Source organism: Dendrobates tinctorius, unplaced genomic scaffold (assembly GCF_039654945.1).
Source record: "Dendrobates tinctorius isolate UK_male_01 unplaced genomic scaffold, ASM3965494v1 ptg000011l, whole genome shotgun sequence".
In the NCBI taxonomy this organism is placed as follows: domain Eukaryota; kingdom Metazoa; phylum Chordata; class Amphibia; order Anura; family Dendrobatidae; genus Dendrobates; species Dendrobates tinctorius.
Genome location: NW_027361679.1, coordinates 84198322 through 84214809, shown reverse-complemented (window position 1 = coordinate 84214809; position 16488 = coordinate 84198322). Strand labels below are relative to the sequence as shown.

Sequence of the window (16488 nt, the reverse complement as noted above, 5' to 3'; positions counted from 1 at the left end):
ATGCTGGAATATTTAGCGCTTGCCATGTCGCGTTTGGAGAGTCACTGTGTGCCTAAACACTGGAGCTCCCCCACAAGTGACCCCATTTTGGAAACTAGACCCCCCCAAGGAACTTATCTAGATGCATAGTGAACACTTTGAACCCCCAAGTGCTTCTCAAATTGATTCGTAAAAAAAAAAAAAAAAAAAGTACTTTTTTTTCACAAAAATTATCTTTTAGCCTCAGTTTTTTCATTTTCACATGGGCAACAGGATAAAATGGATCCTAAAATTTGTTGGGCAATTTCTCCTGAGCACACCAATACCTCATATGTGGTCATAAACTACTGTATGGGTGCACGGCAGGGCCCGGAAGGGAAGGAGCGCCATTTGACTTTTTGAATGGAAAATTAGCTCCAATCGTTATCGGACACCATGTCGCGTTTGGAGAGCCCCTGTATGCCTAAACATTGGAGCTCCCCCACAAGTGACACCATTTTGGAAACTAGACCCCTTAAGGAACTTATCTAGATGTGTAGTGAGCACTTTGAACCCCTAAGTGCCTCACAGAAGTTTATAATGCAGAGCAGTGAAAATAAAAAATCTTTTTTTTTTCCTAAAAAAAAAAATTTTTTAGGCGGCAATTTTTTATTTTCACAGGGGTACCAGGATAAATTGGACCCCAAAAGTTGTTTTCCAGTTTGTCCTGAGTACGCTGGTACCCCATATGTGGGGGGAACCACTGTTTGGGTGCACGGCAGGGCGCAGAAGGGAATGAGCGCCATTTGACTTTTTGAAGTGAAAATTAGCTCCAATCGTTAGCGGACACCATGTCGTGTTTGGAGATCCCCTGTGTGCCTAAACTTTGGAGCTCCCCCACAAGTGACCCCATTTTGGAAACTAGACCCCCTAAGGAACTTATGTAGATGCATAGTGAGCACTTTGAACCCCCAGGTGATTCACAGAAGTTTATAATGCAGAGCAGTGAAAATAAAAAATCTTTTTTTTTTCCTAAAAAAAAATTTTTTAGTCGGCAATTTTTTATTTTCACAAGGGTACCAGGATAAATTGGACCCCAAAAGTTGTTTTCCAGTTTGCCCTGAGTACGCTGATACCCCATATGTGGGGGATGACCACTGTATGGGCACACGTCAGGGCTCGGAAGGGAAGTAGTGACGTTTTGGTATGCAGACTTTGATGGAATGGTCAGCGGGCATCATGTTACATTTGCAGAGCCCTTGATGTACCTAAACTGTGGAAACCCCCCCCCACAAGTGACCCCATTTTGGAAACTAGACCCCATAAGGAACTTGCCTAGATGTGTGGTGAGCACCTTGAACCCCGAAGTGCTTCACAGAAGATTGTAACGCAGAGCCATGAAAATAAAAAATTTTTTTTTTCCTCAAAAAATGAATTTTAGCTCGCAATTTTTTATTTTCACAAGGGTAACAGGAGAAATTGGACCCCAAAAGTTGTTGTCCAGTTTGTCCTGAGTACGCTGGTACCCCATATGTGGGGGGGAACCACTGTTTGGGCACACGTAGGGTCTCAGCAGGGAAGTAGTGACATTTTGAAATGCTGACTTTGATGGAATGGCCTGCGGGCGTCATGTTACATTTGCTGAGCCCCGTCTGCCTAAATAGTAGAAACCCCCCACAAGTGACCCCATTTTGGAAACTAGACCCCCCAAGGAACTTATCTAGATGTGTGGTGAGCACCTTGAACCCCCAAGTGCTTCACAGAAGTTTATAACGCGGAGCCGTGAAAATAAAAAATCATTTTTTTCCCTCAAAAAAAATGATTTTTAGCCCGCAATTTTTTATTTTCACAAGGGTAACAGGATAAATTGGACCCCAAAAGTTGTTGTCCAGTTTGTCCTGAGTACGCTGATACCCCATATGTGCGGGGGAACCATTGTTTGGGCATACGTCAGGGCTCGGAATGGAAGTAGTGACGTTTTGAAATGCAGACTTTGATGGAATAGTCTGCGGTCGTCATTACGTTTGCAGAGCCCCTGATGTATGGTGAGCACTTTCAACCCCCAAGTGCTTCACTGAAGTTTATAATGCAGAGACGTGAAAATGAAAAAAACTTTTTTCCACAAAAATAATTTTTTAGCCCCCAATTTTTTATTTTCCCAAGGGTAACAGGAGAAATTAGACCCCAAAAGTTGTTGTGCAATTTTTCCTGAGTACGCTGATACCCCATATGTGGGGGTAAACCACTGTTTGGGCACACGTCGGGGCTTGGAAGGGGGGGAGCACCGTTTGACTTTTTTAACGCAAAATTGGCTGGAATCAAAGGTTGCACCATATCGCGTTTGGAAACCCCCTGATGTGCCTAAACAGTGGAAACCCCTCAATTCTAACTCCAACCCTAACCCCAACACACCCCTAACCACAACCCTAACCCCAACACATCCCTAACCCTAATCCCAACCCTAACCATAAACCTAACCCCAACACACCCCTAACCCCAACACTAACCATAACACTAACCACAAGCCTAACCCTAATTCCAACCCTAACCCTAATTCCTACCCTAACCCTAATTCCTACCCTAACCCTAATTCCTACCCTAACCCTAATTCCTACCCTAACCCTAATTCCTACCCTAACCCTAATTCCTACCCTAACCCTAATTTCAACCCTAACCCTAATTTCAACCCTAACCCTAATTTCAACCCTAACCCTCTTTCCAACCCTAACCCTAACCCTGATGGAAAAATAAAAATAAAAATATTTTCTTTATTTTATTAGTTATGCCTACCTATGGGGGTGATAATTGGGGGGTTCATTTACTTTTTATTTCATTTTGATCACTGTGAGAGTGATCAAAATGAAATAATGGAATCTGCAGCCATTTTCCAAGATAGCGGTGCCCATGAACCGAACCCGCCGGACACCGGGAGCGACAGGGGGACTTAGAAGGTGCCGGGGTGGCGGTGAGAGTGGGTGAGGGGGTTATCAGAAGCTGGCGGGGAGCGGAGGGAATGGGATGGGGGGCAGATGATGACAGCGGCGGCAGATCGCCGCTGTCATTCAGTGGCGGGGGGGGCCATCGCCGATGGGGGGGGGGTCGAATCGGTGTCTCCAGCCATGTCCGATGCTACAGCAGCATCGGCCATGGCTGGATTGTAATATTTCATCAATTTTCATTGATGAAATATTACTATCGCTCTGATTGGCTGTTTCACTTTTAACAGCCAATCAGAGCGATCGTAGCCACGTGGGGGCGAAGCGACGCCCCCTGTGGTGAATTACAAAGCCCCCTGTATCTGCGGGTCAGGTGACCTTTCATTGACCCCGGTCACCCGACCCGCAGGGGGGCTTTGAATTCATGACACAGGGTATGCGTCATAGGTAGGATTGGCACCGACTTTCATGACGCATACGCTGTGTCACAGGTCGGGAAGGGGTTAAAGGGCCCTACCAGCTGTTTCCCCATGATTTCGGCCCAAAACACGACTACTCCACCTCCTTGCTGACGTCGCAGCCTTGTTGGGATATGGTGGCCATCCACCAACCATCCACTACTCCATCCATCTGAACCATCCAGGGTTGCTCGACACTCATCAGTAAACAAGACTGTTTGAAAATTAGTCTTCATGTATGTCTGGGCCCACTGCAACCTTTTCTGCTTGTGAGCACTGTTTAGGGGTGGCTGAATAGTGGGTTTATGCACCACAGCATGCCTTTGAAGGATCCTACACCTTGAAGTTCGAAGGACTCCAGAGGCACCAGCAGTTTCAAATATCTGTTTGCTGGTTTGTAATGGCTTTTTTGCAGCTGCTCTCTTAATCCGATGAACTTGCCTGGCAGAAACCTTCCTCATTCTGCCTTTATCAGCACAAACACGTCTGTGCTCAGAATCAGCCACAAATCTCTTAACATTAACAGTACGATGAACATGCTTAAGTTTTCGGGAAATATCTAATGTTTTCATCCCTTGATCAAGGCATTGCACTATTTGATGCTTTTCAGCAGCAGAGACATCCTTTTTCTCTTTCCCATGTTACTTGAAAACTCTGGCCTGCTCAATAGTGTGGAACATCCAGCTTTCCTTTTATTGGGCTCACATGGCAAACTAATTATCACAGGTATCTGAGATTGATTTCAGTGATCCAAAGAACCCTGGGACACAATACCATCAATGGGTTTCATTAAAAAACAAACAAAAAAAAACCGCTATAACACTTAAAACCAATTTGCATAATAATTTGGAACGTGTGTGTGTGTGTGTGTGTGTGTGTGTGTGTGTGTGTGTGTGTGTGTGTGTATATATATATATATCTATCTCACTGCTCTGACTTTTTCTACTTATTTTATAAACACAGGTAGAAAGACCCCAAACATTAAGAACCAGGAAACCCGTTAGCCATGTCATCAATTAACGTTGATCAACAGATAAGAGTGGCAGTTGTATCGTGCTTCTGTTGCAAATATTGAATCCAACATTACAGGTTGAGGATCACGTATTGATCACAAGTAGAGATGGACAAACCCAAAACAGTAAAGTTCGGTGTCCGTACCGAACATGGACTTCAGCAGGAAGTCCATGTTACTGTTTGAGTTCAGGGCCCCGAACACCAGATGTTTGTCGCGCTGTCTTCTGCGACTGTCCAGGCTGAGAACCACTAGGAAATGAGCTGCTGAGAGCACAGCCTCAATGACTAGAGGTGAAATCATCAAGGCTACTGCCAATCACTGAGGCTGCATTCCCAGCCAGCCAGAACTGCGGTGACCTCAGTGAGATTCCCGCTAGCACAGGGAGTTTCACGGTGCAGAGGTGAGTTCACAGCAATTCACCAGGAGAATTTCACCGTAGTGAATTTGAACTGGGGTAAACTCGCCTCTGCACCATGAGACTTTCTCCCTGTGCTAGTGGGAATCTCACTGAGGTCACCGCAGTTCAGCCCAGCTGGGAATGCAGCCTCAGTGATCGGCAGTAACCTTGATGATGTCACCGCTAGTCAGGGAGGCAGCACTCACAGAAGCTCACTTCCCAGTGGTTCTCAGCCTGGGTGGTCTCGTCTTGGAATCGTCCAGGTTAAAAAATGTTTATCCCCCAGACATGGATTACGGCAGGGGACAGAACGACAGACAGGTGAGGGATATTGCGGTTTTTATTTTTGTTTTATTACAGGACAACAAGGGCTTCGGTGGAATTAGGCGTTAGGTGAGTATAACTGTTTTTTATTTTTAAATAAAAAAGTAAAAGTGTTCTGCTTTATTTCAAATATAAGACTTTATTCTGGCTGTGTGGTTATTTATCAGATATAGGATTAGTAATGGAGAGGTATTTTACAGACACCTCTCCATTACTAAGCCATGGCCTTCATGTTACCGGAAAATACAAAGGTGACATTAACCCCACAAATATGAACACCACTTGCCAGTGTTACAGGGCAAGTGGGAAGAGCCGGGAAAAGCAACAAAATTGGCACATCTAATAGATGCACCTTTTCTGGGTGGCTACAGGCTGCTATCTTTAGGCTGGGGGGAGCCCCAATATTTATGGCCCCTTACCAGCCCCCAGCTGTCTGCTTTAGCTTAGCTGGTTGTCAAAAATGGGGGGGACCCCATGTCGTTTTTTAAAATTATTTATTTAAATAATTTTAAAAAATACGGCTTGAGGACCTCTCTATTCTTGATAACCAACCTTGCTGAAGCTGACAGTTGAGGGATGCAGCTCCAGCTGCGAGCGTTGCCTGGCTGTTTATCAAAAATACAGAGGAACCCACGCCATTTTTTAAAAAATTATTCACATAGCAACTGCCAGCTGAGGAATACTCCCATCAGCAGCTGCTGCTCTCAACGTTATTAGTGGCAGCAGGCGTCGGCTGATGGGAGCAGTAGTCCCATCAGCTGACGCCAGTGACCGGAGGTAAGCTTTATACCCCCTGTCTTTTGACAGTATGGGAACCGCAGCTGTCTGTCCGTCAGTGATGATTTTACCGTCGATCAGAAGCTGTGTTTGCAAATAACAGCGTGGCAAAGGCTGGATGTTTGGGCCCCCCATTCAAGTGAATGGGGTCTGGATATTGTTCTGGTACCTGAACTTTTAGTAAATGTTTGGCCAAACCCGCCAGACCTGAACATCCAGCCGTCTGTCCATCTCTAATCACAAGGCTCTGGAGAAATATAACAACTAGGCAAGGTGGCTACATCTGGAGCCTTTGATCTTCACATTGACAGGGAAAATACCAAGACATGTGATGTGATGACTAAGCTCTGCTGGTGTCATCATTACATAAGGGATGACAGACTGCGAATCCTTCACAAATATGTCAGGCATGTCATTATTCCCCATAACAACCACTTCCAGGTAATGAAGCGAGCAATGTCAACAGGGAATCCCCGAGGCCAAGATGACGCTACCTTTTCCAGAGGTAAATCACTATTGTAAAAGACTAATGGGTACATATTCCAGTTGCACCTTTTGTTTATTTTATGGGTTTTTTTTTTTAATCTATTTTCTATTTGTACATTATTTTTTTAATTTGCGCCTCTGAGCCCACACTGGGGTGAATTTACGAGCGCCAGATATTTGGGAGACAATATAGTGAGCTAAACATGCAATTCATGAACCAAGTGCACCACTTCACAGATATCAGCGCAAAAACAGGCAGCGCATACCACAAGAGGAAAAGGAAACTCTTATGGGGCCAACATTAAGTGGATCATAACGACAGAACACAGCGCTCTGCGTAGGCGGCCAGGTGTACACACAGCGCTCTGCGTAGGCGGCCAGGTGTACACACAGCGCTCTGCGTAGGCGGCCAAGTGTACACACAGCGCTCTGCGTAGGCGGCCAGGTGTACACACAGCGCTCTGCGTAGGCGGCCAGGTGTAGGTATGACAATACACATCTAACCAGTACGGGTCCTCTAAGGCTATGTGCACACGTTGCGGATTCCGCTGCGGTTTTTCCCGCGCGGAAACGCAGGTAAAGTGACCTGCGGTTTTCCTGCGTTTTGGCCTGCGGTTTTGCGCTGCGGTTTCACACCTCTACTATGGTAGAGGTCGGAAACTGCACAAACAATTGACATGCTGCGGTTTGTAAACCGCAGCAAAACCGCGCGGAAAAAACTGCACCGTCAGCACAGCGTTTTTGAAACCCCATAGGGTTACATTGTATTGTACTTGGTCAGTGGAACTGCTGCGTTTCCGCAGGGGCAAAACCGCTGCGGAAACGCAGCAGAAACCGCACCGTGTGCACATAGCCATACACGTCGCACAGCTAATGAATGAGGCAGCCCCCTGCTGTGCCCCCAATTCCAGATCTCAGCAGGGGCCTCATACACGGGCATCTTGTAGCCAAGCCAAAGGTCGGGCAGAGCTGTCACCCTCCTATAAGGCTGACCCGCCAGCTGCTGACACCCGTTGCCATGGTTATAACACCGCACCTGTCACTGACAGCCGGTCACACACTGGCATCACGGGTGGTACACCCCGTACCCGCAGGCCGTATCATATCCCCCTCCAGCACCCCGCAGGGTGCCCGCCGCACACAGGGGCTCATCCCCAGAGACAAAGCCTCGCACCCATCAGCCACACCGGGACAATACCTGCTCCGCGCTCCCGAGCACACCGGACTCCACCTGACGGGGTCACCGGGAAGCGGAAGTATGGAGGAGGGGCATTTCCGGTCCTGGAGAGGGAGGCGGACGGCGAGTGCTGTGCTACCTGCGCCTCTATTGTACATGTATCCACACCGGTGCGGGGCACGGACGTGGCACGGTACAGAGGCCACTCCGTGTGACGCTATGGGTCCGCTGGCGCCTCCGTGCTGTGTGCGGACGAGATACGCGCTGCGGTAAATAATGCCACCACCTGAGTGACCGGTACATACAGCAGAGCCAACATGTCACCTATTGTTCCCACCACTAGATGGCGGCAGAGCACCACTCTTCAGGACAATGGCTGCTCTCTGCACAACCTGTCAGAATGACACACATTTCGGTTTTCACTGTTTGTTTTAGATCTAATCGCTGTTTCTATGGTTACTGAAGTGCAATTATAATCATTTCATAAGTTTTGGGCTAAGTTCACACGTAGCGGAATTCCCGTGGAAGTTACCGCGAGAATTCTGGAATTCCATTCCGTGGGAAAATCACATTTTAAATTCCCGCTGAAAAACTAGCGATTTGCAAGCGTAATTAGCTTACAGAAAGTTAGCGTTTTCCAAGCGATCTGTAGCATCGCTTGGAGAACTGATTGACAGGTTGGTCACACTCGTCAAACATAGTGTTTGACGAGTGTGACCAACTTTTTACTATTGAGGCTGCCTATGCAGTATTAGTAGTAAAAAGATATACACTGTGTTCCAAATTATTATGCAAATTAGATTTAAGTGTCATAAAGATGTTATTTTTTGTTTTTCAAATAAACTCATAGATGTTATTGTGTATCAGGGTTCTTTGGATCACTGAAATCAATCTCAAACGCCTGTGATAATTAGTTTACAAGATGAGCTCAATTAAAGGAAAACTACTTAAGAATGATGTTCCACATTATTAAGCAGGGCAGAGGTTTCAAGGAATTTAGGAAAGAAAAAGGATCTCTCTGCTGCTGAAAAGCATCAAATAGTGCAATGCCTTGGTCATGAGATGAAAACATTAGATATTTCCCAAAAATTTAAACGTGATCATCGTACTGTTAAGCGATTTGTGGTTGATTCTGAGCACAGATGTGTTCGTGCTGATAAAGGCAGAATGAGGAAGGTTTCTGCCAGGCAAGTTCATCGGATTAAGAGAGCAGCTGCTAAAAAGCTATTACAAACCAGCAAACAGATATTTAAAGCTGCTGGTGCCTCTGGAGTCCCTCGAACCTCAAGGTGTAGGATCCTTCAAAGGCATGCTGTGGTGCATAAACCTACTATTCGGCCACCCCTAAACAGTGTTCACAAGCAGAAAAGGTTGCAGTGGGCCCAGACATACATGAAGACTAATTTTCAAACAGTCTTGTTTACTGATGAGTGTGGAGCAACCCTGGATGGTCCAGATGGATGAAATAGTGGATGGTTGGTGGATGGCCACTATGTCCCAACAAGGCTGCGATGTCAGCAAGGAGGAGGAGGAGTCATGTTTTGGGCCGGAATCATGGGGAAACAGCTGGTAGGGCTCTTAAAGGTTCCTGAAGGTGTGAAAATGACCTCTGCAAAGTATATAGAGTTTCTGACTGACAGCTGTCTTCCATGGTATAAAAAGCAGAAATGTGCCTTCAGGAGCCAAATCCTCTTCATGCATGACACTGCACCATCTCATGCTGCAAGAATACCTCTGAGTCATTGGCTGCTATGGGCATAAAAGGAGATAAACTCATGGTGTGGCCACCATCTTCCCCTGACCTCAACCCTATAGAGAACCTTTGGAGTATCATCAAGCAAAAGATCTATGAGGGTGGGAGGCAGTTCACATCAAAACAGCAGCTCTGGGAGGCTATTCTGACTTCATGCAAAGAAATACAAGCAGAAACTCTCCAAAACTCACAAGCTCAATGGATGCAAGACTTGTGAAGGTGATATCAAAGAAGGGTTCCTATGTAAACATGTAACTTGGCCTGTTAGGATGTTTTGGAGTTAAATAGCTTTTTTGTTCAGTGAATGTGACCTCCTAATGCTGCACATTCCACAAATGAGCATTTTCAGTTCTGTAAAACATATCAAGTGTTTAGAAATTCTATGGTGCCTAATAATTTGGAACAGTGCATTCTGAGTTTTTATTCATTTTGGAGATTATACTGTTATTATTGGGAGGTTTCTTCAATAAAATTCGATGTATACTCTAACGGGTGATGACTTTTATTAGACTGACTGTCATTTGTACCGACTATTTAGGAAAATCAGAGAAAAATATCATTTGCATAATAATTTGTAACAGTGTAATGTAAAAAATAATTTAAAAAATCGGGTTATATTCACCTTCCAACGTCCCGTGCAACGTTCCCAGGCCTCTGCGATGCTCAGGCAGGTCCCGTTCCCAGTGATGCATTGCGATGACGTGGCGGTTTCGCGAGACCGCTACAGTATCGCGAGACGCGACGTCAGCAAAGGTCATCGCAATGCATCACTGGGAACGGGACCTGCCGCGTGTATTGCTGAAGCCTGGGGACGCCGCGCGGGACGTCGGAAGGTGAATATACCCCAATTTTTTATTTTAATTCTATTTTTTACAGGGATATGGTACCCAGAGCCCGGGGGACAGTCTCCTCTCCTCCGGACCTTGAGTGCCATCCGCAAATGTTCTTACTTTTTGCATGGTAGGCACAGCCACATGGGGAAAGTAAGCAGAACAATGCATTCCTATGTGGGCGGAATCACCGTAATTTTGCAAATTAATGAGCATGCTGCGGATTTTTCCGGGATGCGATTCCGCCGCAGTAAAATCTGCAGCATTACCACAGCATTGTGGAATCCCATAGGAATGCATGGGATGCTGTTTTTTTGCATTTTTGCGACAAAATCGCTGGGTAAAAACCGCCGCGAAAATGCGAAAAAACCTGAACGTGTGAACGCAGCCTAACACTTTTATTGCCAAATAAATCAAGTTTATGGAAAGACTCAATATCTACTGTGATGTCCCTTACGGTTCAGGACTCCTGCTGGATATCAGATTCTGGGCCAAATCCAGCTGGTGGCCATCCAGAAGCACTATGGTGGTGAACACTGGATTCTCCGGCATGATGGATCGTCATGTCACAAGGCAAAAGTGGCAACTGAGTGGCTCGGTGATCAAGACATTGAAATTATCAGTCCATGGCCAGAAAACGCCCCAGACATCAGGCCCACCGACAACCTGTGGACAATCCTCAGGCAGCGATAGGACAAAGAGGCACAGAAACTGTGATCAGCTCCACACTGATTAGACAATAAAGGGTCATCGGTCGGGGTCTGGCCCAGAAGATGACATCCAGCATGTCAGGGCGAAGGTCAGAAATCCGGAAAAATAAGGGTCCGCACTAAATACTGAGTCTTTACATAAACTTGATGTATTTGTCTATAAAAGTGTACAAAAGGCTTGTAATTGGACTTGAGTAACCATAGAGACTTCTGCCGAAAAGGTCTAGAAACACCAATGCAGCAATAACTTAGTGAACAGTAAAATGTGTGTAGTTCTCAAAGCTTTTAGCCACAACTGTAGACTTCATTCACTCCGAGCAGAAGAACTGCTATATAGACTCCATATGGGGCAGAGGAGCTGCTATATAGACTCCATATGGGGAGAGGAGCTGCTATATATAGACTCCATATGGGGCAGAGGAGCTGCTATATAGACTTCATATGGGGCAGAGGAGCTGTTATATACACTTCATATGGGCCAGAGGAGCTGCTATATAGACTTCATATGGGCCAGAGGAGCTGCTATATAGACTTCATATGGGGCAGAGGAGCTGCTATATGCACTTCATATGGGGCAGAGGAGCTGCTATATGCACTTCATATGGGGCAGAGGAGCTGCTATATACACTTCATATGGGGAGAGGAGCTGCTATATAGACTTCATATGGGGATGGGGAGAGGAGCTGCTATATAGACTTAATATGGGGAGAGGAGCTGCTATATAGACTTCATATGGGGATGGGGAGAGGAGCTGCTATATACACTTCATATGGGGCAGAGGAGCTGCTATATACACTTCATATGGGCCAGAGGAGCTGCTATATAGACTTCATATGGGGCAGAAGAGCTGCTATATAGACTTCATATGGGGCAGAGGAGCAACTATGTAGACTTCATATGGGGCAGAGGAGCTTCTCTATACACTTCATATGGGGCAGAGGAGCTGCTATATAGACTTCATATGGGGAGAGGAGCTGCTATATAGACTTCATATGGGGATGGGGAGAGGAGCTGCTATATAGACTTCATATGGGGCCGAGGAGCTTCTATATAGACTTCAAATGGGGCAGAGGAGCTGCTATATAGATTTCATATGGGGCAGAAGAACTGCTATATAGACTTCATATGGGGAGAGGAGCTGCTATATAGACTTCATACGAGGCAGAGGAGCTGCTATATACACTTCATATGGGGCAGAGGAGCTGCTATATACACTTCATATGGGCCAGAGGAGCTGCTATATAGACTTCATATGGGGCAGAAGAGCTGCTATATAGACTTCATATGGGGCAGAGGAGCAACTATGTAGACTTCATATGGGGCAGAGGAGCTTCTCTATACACTTCATATGGGGCAGAGGAGCTGCTATATAGACTTCATATGGGGAGAGGAGCTGCTATATAGACTTCATATGGGGATGGGGAGAGGAGCTGCTATATAGACTTCATATGGGGCCGAGGAGCTTCTATATAGACTTCAAATGGGGCAGAGGAGCTGCTATATAGATTTCATATGGGGCAGAAGAACTGCTATATAGACTTCATATGGGGAGAGGAGCTGCTATATAGACTTCATACGAGGCAGAGGAGCTGCTATATAGACTCCATATGGGGCAAAGGAGCTGCTATATAGACTCCATTAGACTCCATATGGGGCAGAGGAGCTGCAATATACACTTCATATGGGGCAGAGGAGCTGCTATATAGACTCCATATGGGGCAGAGGAGCTTCTATATAGACTCCATATGGGGCAGAGGAGCTTCTATATAGACTCCATATGGGGCAGAGGAGCTGCTATATAGACTTCATATGGGGCAGAGGAGCTGCTATATAGACTTCATATGGGGCAGAGGAGCTGCAATTTAGGCTTCATATGGGGCAGAGGAGCTGCTATTTAGACTTCATATGGGGCAGAGGAGCTGCTATATAGACTTCATACGGGGCAGAGGAGCTGCTATATAGACTTCATACGGGGCAGAGGAGCTGCTATATAAACTCATACGGGGCAGAGGAGCTGCTATATAGACTTCATACGGGGCAGAGGAGCTGCTATATAAACTTCATACGGGGCAGAGGAGCTGCTATATAGACTTCATACGAGGCAGAGGAGCGGCAATATACACTTCATTTGGGGCAGAGGAGCTGCTATATAGACTTCATATGGGGCAGAAAAGCTGCTATATAGACTTCATATGGGGCAGAGGAGCTGCTATATAGACTTCATATGGGGCAGAGGAGCTGCTATATAGACTTCATATGGGGCAGAGGAGCTGCTATATAGACTTCATATGGGGCAGAGGAGCTGCTATATAGACTTCATATGGGGCAGAGGAGCTGCTATATAGACTTCATATGGGGTAGAGGAGCTGCTATATAGACTTCATACGAGGCAGAGGAGCTTCTATATAGACTCCATATGGGGCAAAAGAGCTGCTTTGTAGACTTCATATGGGGCAGAGGAGCTGCAATATACACTTAATATGGGGCAGATGAGCTGCTATATAGACTCCATATGGGGCAGAGGAGCTGCTATATAGACTTCATATGGGGCAGAGGAGCTGCTATGTAGACTTCATATGGGGCAGAGGAGCTGCTATATAGACTCCATATGGGGCAGAGGAGCTGCTTATATACACTTCAAATGAGGCAGAGGAGCTGCAATATACACTTCATATGGGGTAAAGGAGCTGCTATATAGACTGCCATTGTGGGAAAAGAGCTGCTATACAGACTTCATATGGGGCAGAGAAGTTGCTATATAGACTTCATGTAGGGTAGAGGAGCTACTAAATAGAATTTATTTGGGGCAGAGGAACTATTATCTAGATTTCATGTGGGGCCGAGGAGCTGCTATATAGACTTCATATGGGGCAGAGGAGCTGCTATATGGACTTCAAATGGGGCAGAGGAGCTGCTATATAGACTTCATGTAGGGTGGAGGAGCTGCTAAATTAACTTCATATGGGCCTGAGAAGTTGCTGTATAGATTTCATGTGGGGCAGAGGAGCTGCTAAATAGACTATGTAGGGTAGAGGAGCTGCTAAATAGACTTTATATGGGGCAGAGGAGCTGCTATGTAGACTTCATATGGGGCAGAGGATCTGCTAAAAGGACTTCATATGGGGCAGAGGAGCTGCTATATAGACTTCATATGGGGCAGAGGAGGAGCTGCTATATAGACTTCATATGGAGCAAAGGAGCTGTTATATAGACTTCATATGGGGCAGGGGAGCTGCTATATAGACTCCATATGGGGCAGAGGAGCTGCTATATAGACTCCATATGGGGCAGAGGAGCTGCTATATAGACTTCATATAGGGCAGAGGGCTGCTTATATACACTTCAAATGAGGCAGAGGAGCTGCAATATACACTTCATATGGGGGAAAGGAGCTGCTATATAGACTTCCAATGTGGGAAAAGAGCTGCTATATAGACTCCATATGAGGCAGAGGAGCTGCTATATAGACTTCATATGGGGCAGAGAAGTTGCTATATAGACTTCATGTAGGGTAGAGGAGCTGCTAAATAGAATTTATTTGGGGCAGAGGAACTATTATCTAGATTTCATGTGTGGCCGAGGAGCTGCTAAATAGACTTCATATGGGGCAGAGGAGCTGCTATATGGACTTCAAATGGGGCAGAGGAACTGCTAAATAGACTATGTAGGGTAGAGGAGCTGCTAAATAGACTATGTAGGGTAGAGGAGCTGCTAAATAGACTATATGGGGCAGATGAGTTGCTATATAGACTTCATATGGGGCAGAGGAGCTGCTAAATAGACTATGTAGGGTAGAGGAGCTGCTAAATAGACTATATGGGGCAGAGGAGTTGCTATATAGACTTCATATGGGGCAGAGGAGCTGCTAAATAGACTTTTTCGGGCAGAGGAGCTGTTATGTAGACTTCATATGGGGCAGAGGATCTGCTAAAAGGACTTCATATGGGCAGAGGAGCTGCTCTATAGACTTCATATGGGGCAGAGGAGGAGCTGCTATATAGACTCCATATGGGGCAGAGGAGCTGCTTATATACACTTCAAATGAGGCAGAGGAGCTGCAATATACACTTCATATGGGGGAAAGGAGCTGCTATATAGACTTCCAATGTGGGAAAAGAGCTGCTATATAGACTCCATATGAGGCAGAGAAGTTGCTATATAGACTTCATGTAGGGTAGAGGAGCTGCTAAAAAGAATTTATTTGGGGAAGAGGAACTATTATCTAGATTTCATGTGGGGCCAAGGAGCTGCTATATAGACTTCATATGGGGCAGAGGAGCTGCTATATGGACTTCAAATGGGGCAGAGGAGCTGCTATATAGACTTCATACGGGGCAGAGGAGCTGCTATATAAACTTCATACGGGGCAGAGGAGCTGCTATATAGACTTCATACGAGGCAGAGGAGCGGCAATATACACTTCATTTGGGGCAGAGGAGCTGCTATATAGACTTCATATGGGGCAGAGGAGCTGCTATATAGACTTCATATGGGGCAGAGGAGCTGCTATATAGACTTCATATGGGGCAGAGGAGCTGCTATATAGACTTCATATGGGGTAGAGGAGCTGCTATATAGACTTCATACGAGGCAGAGGAGCTTCTATATAGACTCCATATGGGGCAAAGGAGCTGCTTTGTAGACTTCATATGGGGCAGAGGAGCTGCAATATACACTTCATATGGGGAAGATGAGCTGCTATATAGACTCCATATGGGGCAGAGGAGCTGCTATATAGACTTCATATGGGGCAGAGGAGCTGCTATGTAGACTTCATATGGGGCAGAGGAGCTGCTATATAGACTCCATATGGGGCAGAGGAGCTGCTTATATACACTTCAAATGAGGCAGAGGAGCTGCAATATACACTTCATATGGGGTAAAGGAGCTGCTATATAGACTGCCATTGTGGGAAAAGAGCTGCTATATAGACTCCATATGAGGCAGAGGAGCTGCTATACAGACTTCATATGGGGCAGAGAAGTTGCTATATAGACTTCATGTAGGGTAGAGGAGCTACTAAATAGAATTTATTTGGGGCAGAGGAACTATTATCTAGATTTCATGTGGGGCCGAGGAGCTGCTATATAGACTTCATATGGGGCAGAGGAGCTGCTATATGGACTTCAAATGGGGCAGAGGAGCTGCTATATAGACTTCATGTAGGGTGGAGGAGCTGCTAAATTAACTTCATATGGGCCTGAGAAGTTGCTGTATAGATTTCATGTGGGGCAGAGGAGCTGCTAAATAACTATGTAGGGTAGAGGAGCTGCTAAATAGACTTTATATGGGGCAGAGGAGCTGCTATGTAGACTTCATATGGGGCAGAGGATCTGCTAAAAGGACTTCATATGGGGCAGAGGAGCTGCTATATAGACTTCATATGGGGCAGAGGAGGAGCTGCTATATAGACTTCATATGGAGCAAAGGAGCTGTTATATAGACTTCATATGGGGCAGAGGAGCTGCTATATAGACTCCATATGGGGCAGAGGAGCTGCTATATAGACTCCATATGGGGCAGAGGAGCTGCTATGTAGACTTCATATAGGGCAGAGGGCTGCTTATATACACTTCAAATGAGGCAGAGGAGCTGCAATATACACTTCATATGGGGTAAAGGAGCTGCTATATAGACTTCCAATGTGGGAAAAGAGCTGCTATATAG

General features: G+C 45.9%; 1 protein-coding gene across 3 annotated transcripts in view; it reads right to left on the bottom strand.

The window, feature by feature from the left end:
* The window catches only part of ARHGEF18 (Rho/Rac guanine nucleotide exchange factor 18), a 194077-nt gene that overhangs the window by 135408 nt on the left and 42181 nt on the right, over nucleotides 1–16488 (bottom strand). For 2 of the 3 annotated variants that reach the window (XM_073544064.1, XM_073544073.1), the window contains exon 1: nucleotides 7388–7538. The exons of the other annotated variant lie outside the window; for it this stretch is intronic. In XM_073544064.1, the coding sequence (XP_073400165.1) occupies nucleotides 7388–7418 (31 nt within the window). In that variant the 5' untranslated portion in view covers nucleotides 7419–7538. Of the gene's footprint in view, nucleotides 1–7387; nucleotides 7539–16488 lie in introns of those variants that run through there. 3 annotated transcript variants of the gene reach the window in all.